Raw genomic sequence first — 27,878 nt, 5'->3', positions numbered from 1 at the left:
ATGGCCGAATAGGAACAGCTCGAGTCTCCAACTCCCAGCACGAGCGAAACAGAAGACCGGTGATTTCTGCATTTTCAACTGAGGTACTGGGGTCATCTCACTAGGGAGTGCCGGACAATCGGTGCTGGTCACCTGCTGCAGCCCAACCAGCCAGAGCTGAAGCAGGGCGAGGCATCGCCTCACCTGGGAAGTGCAAGGGGGAAGGGAATCCCTTTTCCTAGCCAGGGGAACTGAGACACACAACACCTGGAAAATCGGGTAACTCCCACCCCAATGCTGCACTTTAAGCAAACGGGCACACCAGGAGAACATATCCCACACCTGGCCGGGAGGGTCCCACGCCCACAGAGCCTCCCTCATTGCTAACACAGCAGTCTGTGGTGATCTCACCACAAGGCAGCAGCAAGGCTGGGGGAGGGGTGCCCGCCATTGCTGAGGCTTAAGTAGGTAAACAAAGCCGCTGGGAAGCTCGAACTGGGTGGAGCTCACAGCAGCTCAAGGAAACCTGCCTGTCTCTGTAGACTCCACCTCTGGGGACAGGGCACAGCTAAATAACAACAAAAAAAGCAGCAGCAACCTGTGCAGACGCAAACGACTCTGTCTGACAGCTTTGAAGAGAGCAGTGGATCTCCCAACATGGAGGCTGAGATCTGAGAAGGGACAGACTGCCTGCTCAAGTGGGTCCCTGACCCCTGAGTAGCCTAACTGGGAGACATAACCCACTAGGGGCAGTCTGACACCCCACACCTCACAGGGTGGAGTACACCCCTGAGAGGAAGCTTCCAAAGTAAGAATCAGACAGCTACACTCACTGCTCAGCAATATTCTATCTTCTGCAACCTCTGCTGCTGATACCCAGGCAAACAGGGTCTGGAGTGGACCTCAAGCAATCTCCAACAGACCTACAGCTGAGGGTCCTGACTGTTAGAAGGAAAACTATCAAACAGGAAGGACACCTATACCAAAACCCCATCAGTACGCCATCATCATCAAAGACCAGAGGCAGATAAAACCACAAAAATGGGGAAAGAGCAGGGCAGAAAAGCTGGAAATTCAAAAAATAAGAGCGCATCTCCCCCTGCAAAGGAGCGCAGCCCATTGCCAGCAACGGATCAAAGCTGGTCAGAGAATGACTTTGACGAGATGAGAGAAGAAGGCTTCAGTCCATCAAACTTCTCAGAGCCAAAGGAGGAATTACATACCCAGCGTAAAGAAACTAAAAATCTTGAAAAAAGAGTGGAAGAATTGACAGCTAGACTAATTAATGCAGAGAAGGTCATAAACGAAATGACAGAGATGAAAACCATGACACGAGAAATACATGACAAATGCACAAGCTTCAGTAACCGACTCGATCAACTGGAAGAAAGAGTATCAGCGATTGAGGATCAAATGAATGAAATGAAGCAAGAAGAGAAACCAAAAGAAAAAAGAAGAAAAAGAAACGAACAAAGCCTGCAGGAAGTATGGGATTATGTAAAAAGACCAAATCTATGTCTGATGGGGGTGCCTGAAAGTGAGGGGGAAAATGGAACCAAGTTGGAAAACACTCTTCAGGATATCATCCAGGAGAACTTCCCCAACCTAGTAGGGCAGGCCAACATTCAAATTCAGGAAATACAGAGAATGCCAAAAAGATACTCCTCGAGAAGAGCAACTCCAAGACACATAATTGCCAGATTCACCAAAGTTGAAATGAAGGAAAAAATCTTAAGGGCAGCCAGAGAGAAAGGTATGGTTACCCACAAAGGGAAGTCCATCAGACTAACAGCAGATCTCTAGGCAGAAACTCTACAAGCCAGAAGAGAGTGGGGGCCAATATTCAACATTCTTAAAGAATTTTCAACTCAGAATTTCATATCCAGCCAAACTAAGTTTCATAAGTGAAGGAGAAATAAAATTCTTTACAGATAAGCAAATGCTTAGAGATTTTGTCACCACCAGGCCTGCCTTACAAGAGACCCTGAAGGAAGCTCTAAACATGGAAAGGAACAACCGGTACCAGCCATTGCAAAAACATGCCAAAATGTAAAGACCATCGAGGCTAGGAAGAAACTGCATCAACTAATGAGCAAAATAACCAGTTAATATCATAATGGCAGGATCGAGTTCACACATAACAATATTAACCTTAAATGTAAATGGACTAAATGCTCCAATTAAGAGACACAGACTGGCAAACTGGATAAAGAGTCAAGACCCATCAGTCTGCTGTATTCAGGAGACCCATCTCACATGCAGAGACAGACATAGGCTCAAAATAAAGGGATGGAGGAAGATCTACCAAGCAAATGGAGAACAAAAAAAAGCAGGGGTTGCAATCCTAGTCTCTGATAAAACAGACTTTAAACCATCAAAGATCAAAAGAGACAAAGAAGGCCATTACATAATGGTAAAGGGATCAATTCAACAGGAAGAGCTAAGTATCCTAAATATATATGCACCCAATACAGAAGCACCCAGATTCATAAAGCAACTCCTTAGAGACTTACAAAGAGACTTAGACTCCCATACAATAATAATGGGAGACTTCAACACTCCACTGTCAACATTAAACAGATCAATGAGACAGAAAGTTAACAAGGATATCCAGGAATTGAACTCATCTCTGCACCAAGCAGACCTAATAGACATCTATAGAACTCTCCACCCCAAATCAACAGAATATACATTCTTCTCAGCACCACATTGCACTTATTCCAAAATTGACCACATAATTGGAAGTAAAGCACTCCTCAGCAAATGTAAAAGAACAGAAATTATAACAAACTCTCTCTCAGACCACAGTGCAATCAAACTAGAACTCAGGACTAAGAAACTCAATCAAAACCGCTCAACTACATGGAAACTGAACAACCTGCTCCTGAATGACTACTGGGCACATAACGAAATGAAGGCAGAAATAAAGATGTTATTTGAAACCAATGAGAACAAAGATACAACATACCAGAATCTCTCGGACACATTTAAAGCAGTGTGTAAAGGGAAATTTATAGCACTAAATGCCCACAAGAGAAAGCTGGAAAGATCTAAAATTGACACTCTAACATCACAATTAAAAGAACTAGAGAGGCAAGAGCAAACACATTCAAAAGCTAGCAGAAGGCAAGAAATAACTAAGATCAGAGCAGAACTGAAGGAGATAGAGACACAAAAACCCTCCAAAAAATCAATGAATTCAGGAGTTGGTTTTTTGAAAAGATCAACAAAATTGACAGATGGCTAGCAAGACTAATAAAGAAGAAAAGAGAGAAGAATCAAATAGACGCAATAAAAAATGATAAAGGGGATATCACCACCAACCCCACAGAAATACAAACTACCATCAGAGAATACTATAAACACCTCTACGCAAATAAACTAGAAAATCTAGAAGAAATGGATAATTTCCTGGACACTTACACTCTCCCAAGACTAAACCAGGAAGGAGTTGAATCCTTGAATAGACCAATAGTAGGCTCTGAAATTGAGGCAATAATTAATAGCCTACCCACCAAAAAAACTCCAGGACCAGATGGATTCACAGCTGAATTCTACCAGAGGTACAAGGAGGAGCTGGTACCATTCCTTCTGAAACTATTCCGATCAATTGAAAAAGAGGAATCCTCCCTAACTCATTTTAGGAGGCCAACATCATCCTGATACCAAAGCCTGGCAGAGACACAACAAAAAAAGAAAATTTTAGACCAATATCCCTGATGAACATCGATGCAAAAATCCTCAATAACATACTGGCAAACCAGATTCAGCAGCACATCAAAAAGCTTATCCACCATGATCAAGTGGGCTTCATCCGTGGGATGCAAGGCTGGTTCAACATTCGCAAATCAATAAACGTAATCCAGCATATAAACAGAACCAAGGACAAGAACCACATGATTATCTCAATAGATGCAGAAAAGGCTTTTGACAGAATTCAACAGCCCTTCGTGCTAAAAACGCTAAATAAATTCGGTATTGATGGAACATACCTCAAAATAATAAGAGCTATTTATGACAAGTCCACAGGTAATATCACACTGAATGGGCAAAACCTGGAAAAATTCCCTTTGAAAACTGGCACAAGACAGGGATGCCTTCTCTCACCACTCCTATTCAACATAGTGTTGGAAGTTCTGGCTAGGGCAATCAGGCAAGAGAAAGAAAGGGTATTCAGTTAGGAAAAGAAGGAGTCAAATTGTCCCTGTTTGCAGATGACATGATTGTATATTTAGAAAACCCCATTGTCTCAGCCCAAAATCTCCTTAAGCTGATAAGCAACTTCAGTAAAGTCTCAGGATACAAAATTAATGTGCAGAAATCACAAGCATTCTTATACACCAGTAACAGACAAACAGAGAGCCAAATCAGGAATGAATTTCCATTCACAATTGCTTCAAAGAGAATAAAATACCTAGGAATCCAACTTACAAGGGATGTAAAGGACCTCTTCAAGGAGAACTACAAACCACTGCTCAGTGAAATCAAAGAGGACACAAACAAATGGAAGAACATACCATGCTCATGGATAGGAAGAATCAATATCGTGAAAATGGCCATACTGCCCAAGGTTATTTATAGATTCAATGCCATCCCCATCAAGCTACCAATGAGTTTCTTCACCGAATTGGAAAAAACTGCTTTAAAGTTCATATGGAACCAAAAAAGAACCCGCATTGCCAAGACAATCCTAAGTCAAAAGGACAGAGCTGGAGGCATCACACTACCTGACTTGAAACTATACTACAAGGCTACAGTAACCAAAACAGCATGGTACTGGTACCAAAACAGAGATATAGAGCAAGAGAACAGAACAGAGTCCTCAGAAATAATACCACACATCTACAGCCATCTGATCTTTGACAAACCTTAGAGAAACAAGAAATGGGGAAAGGATTCCCTATTTAATAAATGGTGCTGGGAAAATTGGCTAGCCATAAGTAGAAAGCTGAAACTAGATCCTTTCCTTATTCCTTATATGAAGATTAATTCAAGATGGATTAGAGACTTAAATGTTAGACCTAATACCATAAAAACCCTAGAAGAAAACCTAGGTAGTACCATTCAGGACATAGGCATTGGCAAGGACTTCATGTCTAAAACACCAAAAGCAACGGCAGCAAAAGCCAAAATTGACAAATGGGATCTCATTAAACTAAAGAGCTTCTGCACAGCAAAAGAAACTACCATCAGAGTGAACAGGCAACCTACAGAATGGGAGAAAATTTTTGCAATCTACTCATCTGACAAAGGGCTAATATCCAGAATCTACAAATAACTCAAACAAATTTACAAGAAAAAAACAAACAACCCCATCAAAAAGTGGGCAAAGAATATGAACAGACATTTCTCAAAAGAAGACATTCATACAGCCAACAGACACATGAAAAAATGCTCATCATCACTCGCCATCAGAGAAATGCAAATCAAAACCACAATGAGATACCATCTCACACTAGTTAGAATGGCAATCATTAAAAAGTCAGGAAACAACAGGTGCTGGAGAGGATGTGGAGAAATAGGAACACGTTTACACTGTTGGTGGGATTGTAAACTAGTTCAACCATTATGGAAAACAGTATGGCAATTCCTCAAGGATCTAGAACTAGATGTACCATATGACCCAGCCATCCCACTACTGGGTATACACCCAAAGGATTATAAATCATGCTGCTATAAAGACACATGCACACGTATGTTTATTGCAGCACTATTCACAATAGCAAAGACTTGGAATCAACCCAAATGTCCATCTGTGACAGACTGGATTAAGAGAATGTGGCACATATACACCATGGAATACTATGCAGCCATAAAAAAGGATGAGTTTGCGTCCTTTGTAGGGACATGGATGCAGCTGGAAACCATCATTCTTAGCAAACTATCACAAGAACAGAAAACCAAACACCGCATGTTCTCACTCATAGGTGGGAACTGAAAAATGAGACCACTTGGACTCGGGAAGGGGAACATCACACACTGGGGCCTATCATGGGGAAGGGGGAGGGGGGAGGGATTGCATTGGGAGTTATACCTGATATAAATGATGAATTGATGGGTGCTGACGAGTTGATGGGTGCAGCACACCAACATGGCACAAGTATACATATGTAACAAACCTGCATGCTATGCACATGTACCCTAGAACTTAAAGTATAATAAAAATAAATAAACAAATAAATAAATAAGTAAATCATACAAAAAAAATTTACAAGAAAAAAACAATCCCATTAAAAAGTGGGCAAACAACATGAACAGAGAGTTCTCAAAAGAAGACATACACATGACCAACAAACATGAAAAATAGCTCAACATCACTGATCATTACAGAAATGCAAATCAAAATTACAATGAGATACCATCTCATGCCAGACAGAATGGCTATTATTAAAGTTAAAAAACAACAGATGCTGGCAAGGTTGTGGAGAAAATGGAACACTTTTACATTGTTGGTGGGGTTCAACCATTGTGGAAGACAGTGTGGTGATTTCTCAAAGACCTAGAGGCAGAAATACCATTTGACCTAGCAATCCATTATTGGGTGTAGGAATATAAATCATTCTATTATAAAGATACATGCAAGCATATGTTTACTGCAGCACTATTCACAATAGCAAACACATGGAATCAACCTTAATGCCCACCAATGATAGACTGGATACAGAAAACTCAGTACATATATACCATGGAGTACTATGCAGCTATAAAAAAAGAATGAGATCATGTCTTTGCAGGGACATGGATGGAGTTGGAAACCATCATCCTCAGCAAACTAATGCAGAAACGGAAACCAAACACCACATGTTCTCACTTGTAAGTGTGAGCTGAATGATGAGAACACATGGACACATGCAGGGGAACAAGACACAATGGGGCCTGCCTGACAGGGGGCCTGGGGGAATGGAGAATATCAGGAGGAATAGCTAATGGAGGCTGGGCTTATTACCTAGGTGATAGGATGATCTGTGCAGCAAACCACCATGGCACACATTTACCTATGTAACAAACCTGCACATCCTGCACATGTACCCCTGAACTTAAACGGTGAAGGAAAAAAAGAAGCCAATCCTCTTCAAATTAGTGTATACATTAGGTTGCCGGAAGTCAGGGAACCCCAACGGAGGGACTGGCTGGAGCCGCAGCAGAGGAACATAAATTGTGAAGATTTCATTTTAATATGGACATTTATCAGTTCCCAAATAATACTTTTATAATTTCTTATGCCTGTCTTTAATCTCTTAATACTATTATCTTCATACGCTGAGGATGTACGTCACCTCAGGACCACTGTGATAACTGTGTTAACTGTACAAATTGATTGTAAGACATATGTGTTTGAACAATATGAAATCAGTGCACCTTGAAAAAGAACAGAAAAACAGCAATTTTTAGGGAACAAGGGAAGGCAACCATAGGTCTGACTGCCTGCGGGGTTGGGCAAAAAGAGCCATATTTTTCTTTTTGCAGAGAGCCTAGAAACATTCATCAGTCCAGTCCACAGAAATGCTTGTTTGGATCCCTGACAATTGATGAGCTGTCTGTGTATTGTCCGGGGTAACTATGGGTCATGAGGAGTCTAAACATTATGCTTATCTCTGATATATTAACCTCCTGTTAAAACAGGCAGGAGTTCAAGTGCCCATGGAAAATATGGTCACCCTATTCAGGGCGGTGGAGGAACACTGTCCTTGGTTTCCCGAAAAGGGAACGTTAGATGTGGAACTATGGGATCATGTTGGTACAAAATTCCGGGAACTGGTCCCAACAGGGAATTATGTTCCTGTCACTGTTTGGGGTGATTGGGCCTTGGTACGTGCCGTCCTAATGACATACCAATCCCATGATGCCCTGCAGTTACAATTTTCTGAATCTGTCGACCCTCTACCTCTTCCTCAGGTTTCCTCTCCCGTTCGGCCTTCATTATGTGCTCAGCCTCTCACTTCACCTATTCCTCCCCAACCTGACGATATAGAGGATTCAATATTTAACTCTGGTGACTTTGGCTTAACGTCACCCCCTGATGACCTTATTTCTTTTCACAAAGAGCCGGAACTTGTAGCTCCCATGGCCCTGACTTAGACATTCCGGGACCATAACTATGCTAACTCTTCCCTCTTCAAAGCTTTGCAGCCTTTGCCTCCAGAGCCATCGAATGGCTCCGGGGCCAAACTACAATTTACCTGTAATTCTGCAAGCCCTTCCCCATCCTCCACAGCCCCTCACCCTCCTGTCATTTCGGTCCCTCAACTGGTCACTTTGCCATCCACTCAACCTGCTCCTCTACCCTTCTTCACACATGGATGCCCCTGCCATTCTGGTTGCACAGGATTGGGACAATAATCATCAGTATGCATCTGCCTCTTCTCCCCCAATGCCCCTTTCTCATACTCTCATACTGGTCTGACCTCCTCAACCTCAGTTTCCCTTATCTACACATACTTTACCTGTCACTTCTATGCCGACTCTGTGTCATGTGCCTGTTCTTGAAACTACCATGCAACACTTACTACACCAGAACAAAGAAACAAGTGGATTAGAGGCATGGGCTTATCCCGTCGCACTGGAACCTCCCAATGCTCAAGGAGTACAGGTGTGTTGATATGTGCCAATCTTACCTTTTTAAAAGAATTCAAGGATGCTTATACTCAGTATGGTCCTACTTCTCCATATGCTAAAATGGTATTACAGACTCTTTGTACTGAGGTCATTTTGCTTCCTTTAGACTAGGACCTTTTGGCAAAAGCTGTTCTAATTTCATCTCAGCATTTACAATTCTGTACCTGGTGGTCAGAGGAGGCCCATCTGCAGGCCCAGCTAAATCGGGCTGATGGCATTCCAATGACTCAGGCTCAGCTCACAGGCTTGGATATTACTCTGACACTACTACCCAATTAGGCTTTGATGCTCTCACCACAGAGCAAGTAACAAAGGTGTGTACGAGAACTTGGGATAAATTACACACCTTGGGCCAAGCTCCTGTTTTCACCACTGTTAAACAGGGTCACAATGAATTATACTCTGATTTTTTGGCTAAATTACAAGATGCTGTTGAAAAATCTGTCTCTGATGAGCGTACTCAAGATTTTCTCCTTCATATGTTAGCTTTTGAGATTGCGAACCATGAGTGTAAAATGGCCATGTGTTGCTTCCAATAACAAAATTTACCTCAATTACATTTAGCACTGTTTACTTTAAATTTTCTAAACGTTCCTGAAGACAATACTCTGACTGCAGCTAAACGCCATTATATTCTCCCTAAATGAAGGCAAGCCAGTGTTATGGAAAAACTCCCAAACCAATACCTGGGAACCTGGAACAATTAAAATGCGGGGAAGAGGGTATGCTTATGTTTCACCAGGAGATCATCAATCCCCTGTCTGGGTGCCCACTAACAGACTTAAACTTCGTGTGAATATTGACAATGAAAACCACAGGGAAGAGACGTCTGCATCAGAGACCACCCTCATACCTGGTGAGATCTGTGCCAACTCCTCATAAACTGGCACACCAAATCAAAATGGGTCTGGCTCAATCCTCCCTAATGGCAACAGAGACCCCTCTAACTAATCCCACTTCTCCTAATTCCATTTTTCTCTTTATGAACCTAAAATAATTTCTACTAGCCTGAAAATAACATCCCCCGTTCTTCTGTTTCTCCTTCAGCACTGGATCTCGCTTACAATAGGTTTTCTTTAATAATTCTCTTCCTTATACTTTGTCTCACCAGTTTCCCCTCAAACTTATTTACCTGCTACACAAAATTATTCTTATTGGGCTTATGTGCCTTTTCCTCCACTTATCCAACCTCTCACCTGGATGGATGCTCCTGCAGAAAGGTATACTAACAATAGTGTGTGGATGCCTGGAGCTACAGATGACCATTGCCTTGCTCAACTAGGAGAAGAAGGCACTGCATTTAATGTTACTGTGGGTTATAAATACCCTCATCTGTGCCTCAGACATGCACCTGGTTGTATCCATCTAGAAACTCAAGTCTGGGCTGCTTGTCTTCCAGGGAGATTAGCCACAGGGGAATGGGGACATTTGGTCCCTGGCCTCTCCCTTTCTCCTTTAAGACAAATGAAAAGGGGAGTAATAGGAGAGCCCCATATTTTCAATATAAACCTGTAGGAAAACCATGTTCTAAAAATTTTGAGAGCCTATCTAAAACTTTAATTTGGGAAGACTGTGTTAATTCACATGCAGTAGTATTAAAAAAATGACTCATATGGTTTAGTAATAGACTGGGCACTAAAGGGCTATTTAAAAAACAGTTGCTCCTCTGGCTGAAAGGAATGCGTGCAGGCTACTTATTTTATTTCTTATTGGGAGGACAAGGATCATCATCCTACTTTGCATAGAAGGTTCAGCTCGTTCTTTCCCTTAAAACGGGAAGATAATGGCATTACCCACGTGCACCCCCCACTGCCCCCTGCGCCGAGGCCTCATATGATATTCCCCATTCTGAGTCCAGAACACCCAGAACTGTGGAAATTGGCTATTGCCATGTCCGGACTGTGAGTATGAGAACTGGAAGGTTTTCTGTCTGTTGTCCCCACTATCGCCCCTCATGTACGTGATTCTGAATCCCATGATAAATCCCCTTTGAACTCTTATCCTCTTTTTGATGCCAATCCTCCTTTATGGGACTCCAATTGGCATTATAATTCTTTTCGACCCAGGTATGCCCCTCTACCTCTTTGGCATCCCCAGGCAGCTCGGATTGCTTCTTTACGGTGGAGAACATTGGGTGTTGCCACTGCTGCTCCTCTCCCTCAGTATCAACGTAGATTCAAACATTTTGCTTTGTTTACCTCCAGCCTGACCATTCCTACACAGAGTTGTGTTAAGCCTCCCTACATGCTGTTAGTGGGAAATATCAAAATTTGGACGAACAATCAAACTGTCCAATGCATTAACTGTCATTTATACACTTGTGTTAACTCCCATTTTGACTTCAGGAAAAGTGTAATGTTGGTTCAAGCTTAAGAAGGAATCTGGATACTGGTAACTTTACCCAGACCTTGGGAATATTCCCCCTCAGTACATTTAATTAACAACGTGTTACAACAAATTCTCAAAAGATCTAAGAGATTTGTTTTCACTTTAATTGCTGTGATTATGGGCCTAATTACAGTCACTGTGCTGGCCACCACTGCCGGAGTGGCATTACACCAATCTATTCAAACGGCTCATTTTGTTAAGGAATGGCAAGACAATTCCACCCAAATGTGGAATTCTCAGCAGGGCATTGATCAAATATTAGCTAATCAAATTAATGATTTAAGACAGTCTGTTATTTGGCTTGGAGACTGGCTAATGAGTCTCGAACATTGCAAGGAAATGCAGTGCGATTGGAATAATTTTGATTTCCGTATCACCCAATATTCCTACAACGAGACTGACCATTCATGGGAAATGGTCAAAGGACACCTCCTAGGTAGGGAAGATAATTTATTTTTGGACATAACCAAATTAAAGAAACAAATTTTTGAAGCCTGTCAAGCTCATTTATCCATTGTGCCTGGAGCTGAGGCATTAGACAGGGTGGCAGAAAGTCTTTTGGGACTAAACCCCATGACTTGGATTAAGTCTACTGGGGACTCCATTGTAGTAAATTTTGGAATCATGTTCCTCTGTTTAATCAGCTTGTTTTTAGTGTGCTGGACCAGTCAAAGAATCCTGCGTCAAAACAAGAGAACGAACAAGCCTTCATCACCATGGCACATTTATATAAAAAGGGAGAGATATCGCAGGAAGTCAGGGACCCCAAGCGGAGGGACCGGCTGGAGCCACGGCAGAGGAACATAAATTGTGAAGATTTCATTTTAATACGGACATTCATCAGTTCCCAAATAACACTTTTATAATTTCTTACACCTGCCTTTAATCTCTTAATCCTGTTATCTTCATAAGCTGAGGATGTACGTCACCTCGGGACCACTGATAATTGTGTTAACTGTACAAATTTATTATAAAACATATGTGTTTGAACAATATGAAATCAGTGCGCCTTGAAAAAGAACAGAATAAAACAATTTTTAGGGAACAAGGGAAGGCAACCATAAAGTCTGACTGCCTGTGGGGTTGGGCAAAAAGAGCCATATTTTTCTTCTTGCAGAGAGCCTATAAACGGACGTGCAAATAGGGAAGATATTGTTCAATTCTTTTCCTAGCAAGGAATATTAATACTCTGGGAAAGGAATGCATTCCTGGGGGTAGGTCTATAAACGGTTGCTCTGGGAATGTCTGTCTTACACAGCTGAGATAAGGACTGAGACACACCCTGGTCTCCTGCAGTACCCTCAGGCTTACCAGGGTGGGGAAAAACTCCACCCTGGTAAATCTGTGGTCAGACCGGTTCTCTGCTCTCGAATCCTGCTTTCTGTTATCTAAGATGTTTATCAAGACAATATGTGCACCACTGAACATAGACCCTTATCAGTAGTTCTGCTTTTGCCATTTGTCCTGTTCCCTCAGAAGGATGTGATCTTTGTTAGACCCTTATTAGTAGTTCTGCTTTTTGCCCTTTGAAGCATGTGATTTACTCCCTGTTCTTATACCCCCTCCCCTTTTGAAACCCTTAATAAAACACTTTCTGGTTTGAGGCTCAGACGGGCATCACAGTCCTACCAATATGTGATGTCACACCTGGCAGCCCAGCTGTAAAATTCCTCTCTTTGTACTCTTTATCTTTATTTCTCAGCTGCTGGCCGACACTTATGGAAAACAGAATCTACATTGAAATACTGGGGGCAGTTTCCCCTGATAATATTCCATGCACCCCAAATAAAATTCCATGTGGATTTTTTAAAAAGATATTCAATAAGCATACTTTTAAATATATATGAAAGAATAAAGGTTGAAGATTTAGCTTAGTCAATCCTAAGGGAAAAAAATAAATATTGAAGACTTGTCCTGACAGATAAATCACATCCTATAGAGTCACAGTATCAAAAATAGTAATGATACGAGGTCAAATAAATGACCAATTAAAATAGGAAGCTCAAACTTATCAATAATGGTAATCCCACAAATTAGTGAGAAAAATAGTTGATTAGTAGCAAGTATTCAGAAAACTAGCTCCCTATGTAGAGAAAAATAAGACTTATTGAGAAACTGAGGTAATATTCCTACCTACACCAGAACTAAAAACTGGCCTAATAATTAAGGACTTAATGTGAAAAGTAAAACTGAAAAGTTAACAGAAGGACAGAAAAGGACCTCTAATACATAAGGCAAAACACTTACTGCCTAATTATATAAAAGTTAAGGCTTTCAGTCAAGCAATACCAATAGATAGATGTCAAAATGGGAGAACACATTTGTGACATCTAAAACCAACAACTAGTTATTATTGTATCTAGATTTGATTAACTCCTACAAATCAATTGGAAAATGGTAAGAATTCCAACAAGAATTGGGCATAATATATAAACAAGAAATTTTAAGAGAAAATCCAAAAGGCTAATATATATATGAAAAGATGTTCAGACCCAGAGCAAGTTAAAATAGATATATAATGTCATTTTATGTCTATTACACTGGTAAAAGTTCATAACTGTATAAGGCTAATTGTTGACATAGATATGAGGACACAGGATTAGTGGTACAACTATACATTGGTGTAGTCATTCTGAAGAGCAATCTGACACTCCTCAAGCAAATTAAACATACACATACTTCATGACACCGTAATACCACTCTAGATGTGTATCCCAGAAACACTTCTAGGTTCATAAGGAGACATATACAATGATGTTCACGGTAGCGTTATTTATAGTGGTAGGGAGTTCAAGGCTATATAGATTAGGTGTTCATAACTGAATAAATCATTAAAATGTGAGGAATGCACGAGTACTACGCAGTAGTTAGAAGCAATGGACTAAATATTCACATGGCAACAATAAGATGTAGATCTTAAATGCCATTTAGATATATCTTAAAAACATACGCACAGGAAAGAATGCATAATTTGCAAAAACTTATACAGACAAAAATTATATAATGAACACATTACAACAACTGTCAATGAGAGGAGGAGAATGGAGGTGGAGAAAGGGGCTAAGAGAGGACAATCATCATCTGTAAATTATAATTTACTTATGTTTATTGTCTATCTTTACTATTCTGTAGGTTTCATGAGGGTAGGAGCCTTCACTGTTTAACATCGCAAGCACCAAGAAAAATGCCTAACACATAAGAGGCACTCAAATTTTGTTGAACTAATATATAAAGAGAAGGGCCCTTTACAGATTAGTTGTGATATCTGAAACATAAAGAAACAAAAAAACAAGAATATGTGACATGAAGACCAAGAATATGAGAATATGATTAATCTAACTGGAATAGAGGTTACATATTATGAAAAGCTGATTTTGAAACATTAATGATTTCACCTGGCACTAATATCTGGGAAGCACAATACTCAGTCATAATTTAGAAATATGTTTTCAACTTCATGGTGCCACATTATGGGTAGGTCTTGGAGATACTGCCTCCACCTTCAGGGTCCATTAACAAGAAACACACAATTACAGATTCAAGTTATGTATGAGTAGCTTTGAAAAAAAGCATTTTTTAATAGCGGCGTAGCAAATTATATTTTTCTGTGTCAGACTCAAATAGATCATCAGAATATTAAAATTTTAGACAACTGACTTGATTTAACACAACAACTTGTCCCGCTGGTAAAAGCAAAATAAAAAGTAACCAACTTTCCAGCCACATTCATATATAAAAATGACGGCATAATTATGTATTCTATATTAGAAACACATACATCTCTGCAACTTCTAAATTATTTCCTAGAAATTAACAGGACAGAATAAATGCCATCTTCCCTTATAAATTAACAATTTTTAAAATAATACAATTCATATTGATAACCTAACTCATTTTTCCTTCCTCTACATATTTCAATACAACTGTGGTTTTACTGCTACACTGTATTTCCACTTCAGCAAACTGTCTTTTACATAGTTTCCATAGTAGCAGGTTTTGTGGGTATAACAATTTTCAAATATTGTCAGATACATTTTTATTTTCTACAAGTCTTGTTTCATTGCAGCTCCCTGCTCATTGTTAATGGCATTTATTCTTCCAGGGGAGTGTGAATAATACCTAAAACAAAGGGATCATTAACAAGCTGAGTTTTAAGGTTGAACATTTTTATTAAGAAAATTTGTCTTTAGAGCACTTTGTTGAGAAAAGGTATTCCAACCTCTATTTAAATAACAGCCTCAAGCTTGGAGGTCTAAAAATAAAATTTTGACTACAGTATTATAGCACAGGTAGTGAGAGCACAGTATTTGATGTAAGAGAAATGCCTACCCAACATAAAGCAGAAAGGGAAGGCTCTCCTTGCGCTCCTGGGAGAAAAGAATAAGAAAGAGGAGTTAAAAAAAAAAAAAAAAAAAAAAAAGAGAAAGAGAGAGAGTAAGCTGGACCTTGTTACTCAAAAGTGTGGGCCACCAACTAGCAGCACCTGGGAGCTAGTTAAAAATGAAAAATCTCAGGCCCCACCCCAGGCCAACCAACTCAGAGTCCGTAAATTAACAGGATTCCCAAATGATTCATACGCACATTAAAGCGTGAGAGTCACTGAACTAAAGTAAAAGTAGAAGACTGGGGAGAGACACTTCCTTCATTCTAACAGAAGGACAACGTGAGGTTTGCATGTGGGTTAGTTTGACGGTCAGTTTGAAAATGATCAAGAATCAGTCTCATGGTTTCTGTCTTTAAAAGTTTTCATTCTCTCAGCAACAGTGATTTTATAAATTGTATTCATTCATTTCAAAAAAGTTAATGAGTGCCTACAATGTGCACTGTTTGACTTTTTCCAGTCCTCTACATTAGGGTCTCTTTTTGGCATGATAGTTTACTCATTTCCTTAATTTCAGAAATATTCACTTTTGCAACCTTTGTCCAAATCAAATAAACTGAATTACTGTAAAAGGCAGTAATTTTCTTCCTATGGATAGACTATAAACAAAGTGCAATTTCTTTTAAAATGGCAAATCATATTGGGACTAAAATATGTTAAGTCACAAATGTAAAAACATAGGAAGATGATACCAGTGAATCTGAAACAAGAATATTCTTCCTGCAGACCGCTTGAAAGCATTAAGTATAAATTCAACACATATTAAACACATGCTACGTGCTAGGCCATCTGCCAGGCATTTCAGACAAAAATATGCATGAAATAGTCCCTATAATACAGTATGGTATATAAGGCTGACTTCATGGGACTGAAACCTGTGTAGTCACACAGGCCTTGCATTTGGTTTAAATGTTCTGTTGTTGTAGTAGAAATTCTAAATTTACCTTTGAAACTGTAAGTGAATGAAATACAAGTACGTAAACTTTTAAATGAAGCCTGATAGAATGAACCAGGCCTATCTCCTGGTACATGACCAGGGCATATGAACAAGTAAGGAAAACAGTTTTATATTTTACCACCTTTATTTTAATGGCCCTTTCCTGCTTTTTTGAACAAGGTACTCTGCATTTTTATCTTCTACAAGGTTGGCTGATTCTGTAGCCAGTGACGACAGTCAAATAGAACTACGTGCTAGATACTGTGGTAGAAAGGACAATGGAGCTATTGGCTATGAAAAGGTCAATGATGACTTCACAAGGAAAATGATACTTAAGTTGGGCTTTGAAGGACAAAAAGGAGTTTGCCAGATGACGGGCACTCCCGAAAGGAACAACATTCTTACATAAATTGTAGACTTACAAGTGTACACTTATTTCCTCTAAGTTCAAAAAAAAAAAAAAAAAACCGGCGCTTCGCTGGTTTTGTATATTTTCAATACACTGTTTTTTACGACTTTTTAAAAAAGCTGTGTACTAGCCACAAATTCCACTTCCTGGGGAAGCTTACCTTCTGGCAAAGCAAATACAGGAATAAGAAATGTACAGAGATGAACAAACAAGCCTTCGGGATTAGATTTTTACCTGGGTTTGTGCCTCTTCCTCGGGCCGGGAAAGTGGTTTGCTGGCTTTCGAAATGGTAGGGGCTCAAGGCTTCGACCTTTTCCGAGGCCTGTGCAATCAACCGTGGGAAAGGGGTTTCCTCCTCGAAATGGAACTGGCTCCAGTTGGCATGGCCGCAGAGTTTTTCTATTTCTTTCACCAAGTACCTGCCGCACAGCTTCCTGGCACTGCTGATGTCGCTCAGTTCACGGGAAAATCGAACCAGCAAGAGTCCAAGCCACAGCATGCACAAGTGGAGGAGCCTCGGCATACCTCTGACCGCAGGCGAGACCTCCGCGTTGTTCAATGGCGGTGGGCCTGACCCTGCTCCCTGTCTGCGCCTGCGCCAGACCGAGCCGCGCGCACAAGCCTGTGGAATTCCGAGCGCGTGGGGGCCTCGCGAGAACGTCAAGGGAAGGCGCGCGCTGGCGGAGCCGAGGCTTTCCCGCCCTCCCAGGGGTCTCAGGTGGTCGAAGGTAGCAGGCTCTGGCTCCTAAAATGAAAGCCAAAAATCCCCTCACTACCCCGCCACCTTCTGGTTTGATTCATTTTTCTTTCCTTCCTCAATGGGAGATTCCTCACCAAGCGTGAGAGCATAGGACCCCTGTGACCTGATAACGGACGTTAAAAGGTGTTGCTCCCTCCACCTGGAATGCGTTTCCCGTTCTTGTTTGCCGGGTTGTTAATGAAGCTTCGTCTCCCTCACAGAAACCCCCTCTCATCTCTTTCACGGTGTTAATCGACCTGTTTCCATTTGTGGGCGTGTGACCTCTTTCCTGAGACCCCCGCTTCATGAAGGCAGGGCCTGCGTCTGTTCTTGCTTTCCATTGTACCCCGAGGGCTAGCATTTAGCTGGCAATCAAATATGTGGTGAAACGTTTGTGTGTTGCATATGGGCATGTGCGTTTAGTCAGGTTCAAAGCTTCTTCAGAAAAATCCTGCTGGTTCACAGGGAGGCATAGGCCTTAGCCTCAATCTCCAGAAAAAAGAAGTAGGGATGTTGTCTTGAAGTACCTGGGATAGAAATCTGGTTCTTTCGGTTAGAGAACGTAGAGGATTGTCTGTTACCAAATTAACTTGTGACAGGGACCCCTAGAGGACTTGCCTTGTAAGAATAACAGCATGCAGCATGAAATGCTCATTTAGATGAGATAATTTTGCTCAGTTAGTAGGGAAGGGGCATGGAAGCGAAGCACAATCGGCATAGGTAGCTTTATCATTTTAAAAGAAGTTCTGCGTTATTAGTGTGTTGGCGTGGAAGGATGTACTATCGGCCACAAGAGGGCATTCGGGGGCTGTCTCAGGAATAAGGCTGAAGCTACAGGTGCCAGCTTATCAGTGATCTCACCACTTCCCTATACAATTTTTTTCTCCCTTTCTTTACTGTCTTCTGACTCTTTTTCTTCATTTTCCGTTTCCCCATCTTTTCCCTGCTTCCCAGTGGCATCCATGAATGCTGTTATATTAACTGCCCATTGGATTTTTTAAATGGTTGATACAATATAGATTAGTAAAATTTAATCACCTTCCTTGAAAAACAACTTATGTCCGAACTATAGTGGGCCATGAGTCCTAGTCAGAACTTTATCAGGTAAAGTTTTTGAGAAAGGAAAATATTAATCATACTGAGATGAATGTAAGCCCACTATAGTGGCGAAATGTAAAAATTGTAAGCCCACAAGGCAAAACCTATAGTAGATATATAAAAGATAAAAAAGAAGAAATCAAAGCATACCACTACAGGAAATCATCTAACCACAAAGAGAGCAAGAGAAAAAGAAAAGAACAAAGAATCTACAAAATAACCACTAAGCAATTAGCAAAATGGCAGTAGTAAATTCTAACCCATCAATAACTACTTTGAATGTAAATGGATTATGTTATTTAATAAAAAAACAGGGCTGAATGGATTTAAAAAACAAGACTCAACTATATACTGCCTAGAGACTCATCAAGAGACCCGAACTATACTTTAGAACAAGTGGAGCTAACAGATTTTTATGGGACACTCCATCTAACAGCAACAGAATACACATTCTTCTAAAATGCACACAGAACATTCACCAGAATAGATCATATGTTATGCTACAAAGCAAGTCCTAATAAATTTAGGATAATAAAATAATACCAAATATCTTTTCTGACCACAATGAGATGAAAGTAGAAATCAATAAAAGGAATTTTTGAAAACTCACAAATATGTGGAAATTAAAGAACATGTTCCTAACTACCAATAGGTCAAAGAAGAAATGTAAAGGGAATTTAAAAAATATCTTGAGACAGGCTGCTCAGTGGCTCATGCCTGTAATTCCAGCACTTTGGGAGGCTGAGGCAAGTGGATCACTTGAGGCCAAGAGCTCAAGACCAGCCTGGCCAAAATGGTGAAACCCTGTCTCTACTAAAAATAAAAAAAATTAGTCAGGTATGGTGGCAGGCACCTGTAATCCCTGCAGCTCAGGAGGCTGAGGCAGGAGAATCGCTTGAACCTGGGAAGCGGAGGTTGCAGTGAGCTGAGATTGCATCACTGCACTCCAGCCTGGGTGACAGAGTGAGACTCCATCTGAAAAACTCCAAAATGGAAACACAACATACCAAAATTTATGGTATGCAGCAAACATAGTGCTGAGAGAGAAGTTTATAGTAATAAGCACCTATGTCATAAAAGATCTAAAATAAACAACTTAACATTGTATTTCAAGGAACTAGAAAAACAAAGTAAGCCCAAATTTAGCAGAAAGAAGGAAATAACAAAAGTCAGACAAAAAAATTTAAAAATAGAGGCTAGCAAAACACTAGAAAAGTTTCACAAAACTAAAGTTGGTTCTTTGAAAAGATGACCAGGATTAGGGACCCACTTAAATAAGCAATGTAACTGCCCCTTGGCAGGGTGGGTGTGCTGCACTGGTGGGAATCCCCCTCGTCTGGGCTGCCCTTACTCTTCAGAGCCAGCAGGCAGAAAAGACTAAGATCGCTGATCCACAATACCACAGCCACTTCTCCTCCCAGGGGCTCCTCTCGGGGATATCAGAGTTCTGTCCATGAACCCCTGACTGGGATGCTGAGATTCCCACAGCGGGGTCCCTGCCTGGTGAGGAGGAGTGGATCAGGATCCTACTTAAAGAAGCAGTCTGGCTACAAACTGACCCAGCTGCTGTACTGTGCTCTGGGGAATCGCTCCCAATTCAGACTGCTAAGTCTTGTTGGCACCAGTGGCATGGGAAAACTTTGGACTGGAGCCACAGTGATGGCAGCACCCCCTCACCCCCCAAGAACTCAGTCTTTTTAGGCAGTCTCTAGCCTGCCATGCTGGCCAGAGAGGATTCCAAGCCAGCAGGTTTTAGCTTGTGGGGTTCTGTGGGAGCAAGACCTTTTGGCTCCCTGGCTTCAGCTCCCTTCCAATGGGAGTGGATGGATCTCCTGCATCACGGGAGTTTCCAAAGCTGAAGTATGCACATATTCCTGTGTCTCAGTGCCTGCTCTACTGGCCACCCACCCTAGCCACCATCATGAGTCTGTATAGCTTTGTGCTTGTGACCCAAAGCCCTCGTGGCATGGACTCACAAGGGGACCTCCTGATTTGCAGGTTGCATTGATCCATGGGAAAAGTGTGGTTTTCAGGGTAGGGTAGCATAATCCATCACTGCCCCAGATGACTGGGGGAGGGAGTTCCCTTTGCCCCATGTAGCTCCCAGGTGGGCCCTCACTCTACCCTGCTTTTTCTCACCCTCTGTGGGTCGCACCAACTACCTAGCCAGTCCCAGTGAGAGAACTTTGGTACCTCAATTGACAATGCAGAATTCACTCTCCATTTTCATCCTTCTAGGTAAGAGCTGCAGAGTGGAGCTGTTTCTGTTCCACCATCTTGGCTGCTCCGGGATTCAAGGAATTTGCCTATCTTCTGTTTTATTTAGCTCTATTGTAATCTTCATTTTTTTTCTTCCTTCTTCTGTCTTGTTCTCTTTCTACCTACTTAAGGTGTACTTACTTAATACTGCTGATATGGTTTGGCTCTGTGTCCCCGCCCAAATATCATCTTGAATTATAACTTTGCAGAGGAAGAGATGAGGGATATGGGCGAAGGACAGGCTCGATGTAGGAAGCTGCCTTTTATTTCTGGGGCAGCATGTTTGTCTTGTTCTAGCATTAACTTTGCTGGACATTGTTCTCATCCTTTTGGATTGGAATCAGTATTTCAGACAGCACTCTCACTGGCTTTATCCCAGGTAGCTGATGGTCTCTGAGGTTCTGAAGCCCTTTTTTGGATTCTGTTGCTCATAGCCTTCTATCTGTACCATCTTCCAGTCTCCATTTCATCCAGTCAGAGGTTCTTAGATAAACTCATTTTGATTTAAGATCATATCTGCCACTCTTTTAATTTCATGACCAATTTCTTACTAACAACTTCATATTTTCTGTGAATTCCTCACTGTTTTGCCTGACTTGACAACAGCAAACAATTTACATTCAATCCCTAACAACTTCTAAAGCTGAAGTTTCTGATTTTTAACAAATTAAATTTTAAATTTTTTGATAATTACAGATTGACACATGCCAATATAATAAATAATTACTAGACCCTTTCCAGTTTTGCCAAAAGGTCACAGCTATGAAACTACACCATATATCAAAATGAGGATATTGACAGTTGAATAGTCATGATATAAATCTGTTCCACCACCATAAGGATTCCTTAAAGTCATACCAACTTCCAACCTGCGCCCTAACCTAGTCCTTAAATTTTGAAAAAGAGATTTTCCATTTTTAAATTTTCTCATTTTGTGAATGTTTTATAAATGAAATCATACAGCATGTAACTTTCTGGAGTTAGTGAAAAAACTCAGCCTGATTATCTGGATAGTCGTGTGGCTTGATGCATTTGTCACTAGTTGGCTGTTTTTATTGTTGAGTCTTATTCAGTGGTGCGGATATACCACAGTTTGTTTAACTAACACGCATAAAGAACATTTTGCTTAGTTCCAGTGTTTGGCGATTACAAATCAGCCTATGTAAACATTCATGCACAGGATTTACATAAACATTAATTTTAAATTCCTGGGAAAATGTTCAGTAATGTAATCTCCGCTTTGTAAGGTGGTTGCATGTTTAGTTTTTCTTAAAAAGTCACCAAAATATTTTCTGGGGTGGCTGTACCGTTTTGTAGTCCCAGGAGAAAATTTTGCCTCTATGTTTTCTCAGAAAAGTGGTTTATTTTTATTTCTGTGTATCAAGGGAGGGAAGAGAGGGAAATGAGTGTATTCTTTCAGCCGCCCTGACTGTCCTGTCTGGATTTCTCCTCAGGCTCTGTTATGCATTGAATTGTGTCCTGGAAGTGATGCACTGAAACCATACATACTTGTATTTCAGAATGGGACCTTTATAGACCCTAGTGTGACTGCAGATGTAGTTAGTTAGGATGAGGTCCCTCTGGAGCTGGGCCCTATATTCAGTAGGATGGATATCCTTACACAAAGATAATGTGAAAACAAAGGAACGGAGAGCACCATGTGTCAAGAGGGATAACATTGAAGAGCTGCAGCTGCAACGAAGGAACACCAAAAAGCAGCAGCAAGCCATGTGAAGTTAGGAAGAAAAAAAGAGGATGCTCCTCAAAGGTTTCAGAACAACATTGGCACTGCCAACACCTGGATTTTAACTTGCAGCATTCAGAACTATGAGAAAAAAAAAATTCTTTTGTTTTAAACCAGTTTAGGTTCTTGGTTACATCCAACCTGGGAATCTCACAGTAGGGCCTTAGAGCTGCTCTAGGAGTCTGTCCTTTTACTTCAGTTGTCACACTGATTTATAAAGAATATTAAAACTAAGAATAAAGGGAAATGTATATCTTCCAAATGTCCTCCAGGAAGCAAAGCTTTGAACATTTCTTGGTTAAGAGATTTAAAATTATATACACTAGTAAAATTATGAAACTTCATCTATTATTATTTTCCCTCACATCTTATTTTTATAATAATAGCAAGGTTATATATAGAGTGCATATGGCAAGGGAAAGTTGAGAAACAGTTATATGTCTAGGTAGAAGCTCCATGTGAGCAGCAATTTTGTGGGTTCTCCCCACAACTATTAAACCCGAAGGACACAAGACACTGCTAGGCATGTAAGAGGAGGAGGTTGATAATTGTTTGCTGAATAAATGAATAGGATCCCCCAAATATTGATAATTTATTTATCATTATTAATGTCAAATCATATAACATATCTGATCCTACTCCTTATTCTCACAGAAAAAGGCAGAGTAACTTGGACAAACCAGAGGATTTATTTCAAAATGTGAAATATATTCTATGATTCCCGGGTTCTCTGCCCTAATGGTCCCAAGATTCCTTCTCATTCTGTGTCCAGTATTGATGGAAAACATTTTCTATGCAAGAGAAATTGTAATCATGAGTGGTTCCCGAACACGTAAGGATGCAATCTAAACTCCATATCCAGGATGAACTAGATGAGTTACGAATCCCTCTTCCTGCCTCCATCTCTAGCCATACCTTGATAATCCCCTTTACAGTAACTGGCCTCCTATCCTACTGACTCCTGGGCAGGTTCACACATGCTGTGCTTTCTGTTGTTGTCTATGTCTTTCCCTGTCCCTTGTTGCCCTCTCATTTGCTCAGATACCTTTTAAGATTCAGATCCAACATTACTTCCTTTAGGGAAATTACCACAAACTCTCTTCCCTTATGTTGATTCCTCTATGTTTTCTCCTTCCCATGATGGAAATAAAGTAGACCCCATTCCCTGTGGGTTCATTACATTCTCAGTGATACTTTACTGATATCATAGCACTTATTCCCCCTTACTTATTGGCCTTCCACCCTAGACTGACCATGAGCTTCTGTGAGCTCACTGTAAGGTCAGTTGCACGCACTTGGTAGCTGCTCAACACATCATATTAGTTAAAGGAAATTGCACTTCATCAGAAGATATTTGCAGACTCTGGGGCTGGAGGATAGGAGGATGGTGGAACCGTAGAACCTGGCTACAGAGTAAAAAATGCACTGAGTGCTCAGGTTAGTAAAACTAGAAAAAGGCAAAGCCTCTATGATTAGGGATCTTCTGCCATACAGGGATGAGGTCAGGGATGCAACAGGAGGACCCGACCCATCCTAGGGTGATTCACCTCTTTGATGAAGTTAACTGGTGTAGTCACTATGGATAAAAGTACAATTCACAGAGGACTGTGGGTTAGAAGGTGGGGGACCAAGTGGGAGTTAGAGGGTCTATATGGGCAAAATCTAGGGCAGCAGGGCTTTCAAGATGTGTATGGGGTTCCTCCTAGGTAATCATGCCTAATTTCTCATACCACCAAACCAATCTTTTAGTTCCTTTTATAATCTTTAGTCTGGTGTTTAACTAGAGAAGGTAGCTCCTTTAGCTCTTGCATGCCTTCTACTTTAAAGAGGGGGGAATATATTGAGATCTACCTGTTTGTGAATATGTGTAGGGCTTCAAAAAGTTCCTTCTAGTAGTTTTTGGTTCTTATTTCCTGCATATTTTGTCCATGTTCATAATCAAATGGTCACATTTCCACAGGATTTAGGAACTATACATCCTGATGAGCAAAAATTGACTTTCCAATAAAGTCTTATCACATATAATCCTGACATTTCTTCCTCAACAACAACAACAAAAAAAAGTGACTGTTCCTTCAAATCAGACAGTCATTTCTGGCCCCCACTGCACTCTTTGTCCTAACTCACCCCACACCCCACCCCAGTAGTTCTCCAGTGTATTAATAGCACATTGGAATCACATGGGGACTTTTAAGAACACCCTTTCCCGCTGTTGCACTCTGAAACAAGGAAGTCATATCTCTGGGTGTGGAGCCAGTCCCGAGTATTTGTGAAGATCCCCAGTGGTTTCTAGTGTGCTAAAAGTAGGAGAAATATCACCTAGCTATTCCCCAAATACCTTGTAGGAAGATTTTAGGAGTAATTCAATCGCATCTGTTGTCTATCCCTTTGTATTTCGTAATGTTACAACTTTTATATACTGTGTACACCAATCATTAGCAACACAGGGTGAAATATGAAAGAGTAAAGGAGAACAAGAGGCAAGAGTCACCACTGGATTTGGGCAGTGGGGGCCATTGTGGCATCTGACAGAGTTAGAGTGTGAGAGGGAAGCCCATTTACAGTGGGACCCAGCGGTAATGAGAAGTATAGAATTTCAGAGATACTTTAGAGTTTGGTGGGGAAATGATTGGTGTTTGTTTATGAAAAAATATTAGAAAACCAGGACTAATGCCAGGGAGAAGGAAAGTCTGAAAATGTTAGTGATCAGTGTGTGTGTTAGGATAATTTCTTGAGATGTTATCCTGGTTTGACGTGATACTGTACTATTCTGTCTCACATTTCCATTCCCTAGCCCAGTTCAAGCAGGCTGCCTGGGCCTTGGTTTTTGCCTATCCAAGGGCTATACTAGAAAGGAGATGCCTGACACTGCACGTCCAGTTGTTTATAAATGCCCAAAGACATGTAAAAAGTTATGCAAGTAACCTGATAGGACTTGAGCCAGAGAGAGAGAAATACAGAGACAGACACAGAAAAAGAGACAGAAGAGAGATAATATGATTATTTCCTTAAACTATCCTGGGGTTGAAACTTCCCTATCCAAGGGAAGAGATATATATCATCCTTGTCAGCATTCTTTCTGTCCCCAGTGAGGGACACAAGTACAGAGGTGAAAGGACCATGTGGGATTGCACTGAGTGTTGCAGTGGTAGCCACTGAGGATAGTGTAGCCCAAGGGTCTTGGTGCTTTAGTGCTAAGACCCTGGGTTCAGTGCACACCTTCATGGGTGTCCCCATTAGAACAATGTCTCATATTGAATTCTCTACTAGGTGACAGAATTGGGATTGCTATTAATTTGGTAAAGAAGAAAGGTGGATAGTTTCTGCATGTGAGAGACTGTGCCTTAAAATTCATACCTGTTGCACAAAAACAGTCTTTGGGAATAAGAAAGGTAGGGGTCATGACACAACTGGGAAAGGAGAGGGAAAAATGGAGGGAAAGATAGGCTAGTAGTAGGAGTATATACTGGTACAGATTGAGGCAACTATGCCAGTAGATAATAGATAGATAATAGTGATAGTCCTCAGTGTTATCAGTTAAGGACAAACTTGGAGAAAATGTGTTCTGTAATGGACAGTGAGCTGCATACTGTGGATAAGTAAGTTTGAATGCAAGAGTTACAATGAACAACAAGGGTTCCACCTTGAAAGCACAACTCTTAAAACATGTTGGCTTTCTGCCCGAACAGTTACATTCTGTCGTTCTCTGCTCTCTCAATGAGAAGAAGCTCTCCAGGAGGGACTAGGAGAAGACATGATAAACCTCCGAGCCTTGGTTATGATTGACCATGTATGGAACTTTGGAATATAGAAACTTCTGTGTTCATCTCCTATAATTCCGTTTACAGACATTTGATTGAAGCAATTTACTTTTTCTAAAGTAAATTTTTTCTAAAGTGCATTTTCTCTGTAGAGGCTAGTTAAAATGTATGGATACAGAGGTTGAAGAAACTGACTAAATTTTAAAATGATACCATGATGCTTTACCAACTCTAAGAAATGCTCATATTATTTCATGGTTTATTTTACTTACATAAATGTTCTGTAAATTCTAAAATGGTAGACTTGAATCCATTTCCTTACCAGTTCTAACACCAAAAAATGAGTTATTTATTCAGTTATCTATATGATGATATATTTATTTAGAAGCATAAAAAAGCCTTACTAGAAAAACAGTTGAGTTCATTTGGGCACAAAAATTTGAATATATTTATTGTCAGTTCAGATTGTTTTCAAATAATATTTTACTAAACCCCCAAACCCTCCCACTTCCAATGAAGTAAAATATTACAATGTGTGTGGTTTTGTGTTCATTTAGTATACGTTGACAAAATTGATTCAATAAATGTGTAACTGTTATATGTGGTTGGTGTCGGTTGTGTATAAAAAGTTATTATGGGCTTTGCAGATGCTGCCACCGAGGAAATTCTTGTACTACTAGCCATGGTCAACCCTACCATGTTCTTCGACATTGCCGTCGACGGCGAGTCTCCTTCGAGCAGGGTTCCTGCTTTCACAGAATTATTCCAGGGTTTATGTGTCAGGGTGGTGACTTCACACGCCATAATGGCACTGGTGGCAAGTCCATCTATGGGGAGAAATTTGAAGATGAGAACTTCATCCTAAAGCATACAGGTCCTGGCATCTTGTCCATGGCAAATGCTGGACCCAACACAAATGGTTCCCAGTTTTTCATCTGCACTGCCAAGACTGAGTGGTTGGATGGCAAGCATGTGGTCTTTGGCAAAGTGAAAGAAGGCATGAATATTGTGGAGGCCATGGAGCGCTTTGGGTCCAGGAATGGCAAGACCAGCAAGAAGATCACCATTGCTGACTGTGGACAACTCGAATAAGTTTGACTTGTGTTTTATCTTAACCACCAGACCATTCCTTCTGTAGCTCAGGAGAGCACCCCTCCACCCCATTTGCTCGCAGTATCCTGGAATCTTTGTGCTCTTGCTGCAGTTCCCTTTGGGTTCCATGTTTTCCTTGTTCTCTCCCATGCCTAGCTAGATTGCAGAGTTAAGTTTATGATTATGAAATAAAAACTAAATAACAAAAAAAGTTATTATGTTGGTTAAAGTAATAAGGCTTTTATAATCATTATATAGTTAATAAGATTCAAAAGCAATTGATCTAAATATACTATTAATAAAAAAGAAAAAGACTTTTTCAGCAGAAAAAAGATCAATTTCATAGAAGTACAATAGTGGAAAGACTATTGTTACAGAGCAAGTGAAACATGTAAGCATTAATAATGATTTCTCACATTCTAACAATCAGTGGTGACTGAATTGGACATCAGTGAATGTTTCATGGAGAATACAT

The 27,878-nt window shown here is 40.6% G+C and overlaps 1 protein-coding gene and 1 pseudogene across 2 annotated transcripts in view; one reads left to right on the top strand and one right to left on the bottom strand.

The window, feature by feature from the left end:
- The window catches only part of INSL6 (insulin like 6), a 32,404-nt gene extending 15,140 nt beyond the window's left edge, over positions 1 to 17,264 (bottom strand). The window contains exon 1 of the mRNA XM_023213400.2: positions 16,945 to 17,264. Coding sequence (XP_023069168.1) covers positions 16,945 to 17,233 — 289 coding nt within the window. The 5' untranslated portion in view covers positions 17,234 to 17,264. The remainder of the gene's footprint in view (positions 1 to 16,944) is intronic.
- A 9,792-nt stretch (positions 17,265 to 27,056) lies between these two features.
- Positions 27,057 to 27,603, top strand: LOC111543410 (annotated as a pseudogene). The gene has a single exon (XR_002731855.2). The product of XR_002731855.2 is annotated as a peptidyl-prolyl cis-trans isomerase A pseudogene (transcript).
- Positions 27,604 to 27,878: the final 275 nt, after the last annotated feature.

Source organism: Piliocolobus tephrosceles, chromosome 14, assembly GCF_002776525.5.
Source record: "Piliocolobus tephrosceles isolate RC106 chromosome 14, ASM277652v3, whole genome shotgun sequence".
Lineage (NCBI taxonomy): Eukaryota > Metazoa > Chordata > Mammalia > Primates > Cercopithecidae > Piliocolobus > Piliocolobus tephrosceles.
The sequence above is the reverse complement of the archived record's forward strand: the minus strand, read 5'-3'. Positions and strand labels throughout refer to the sequence as shown.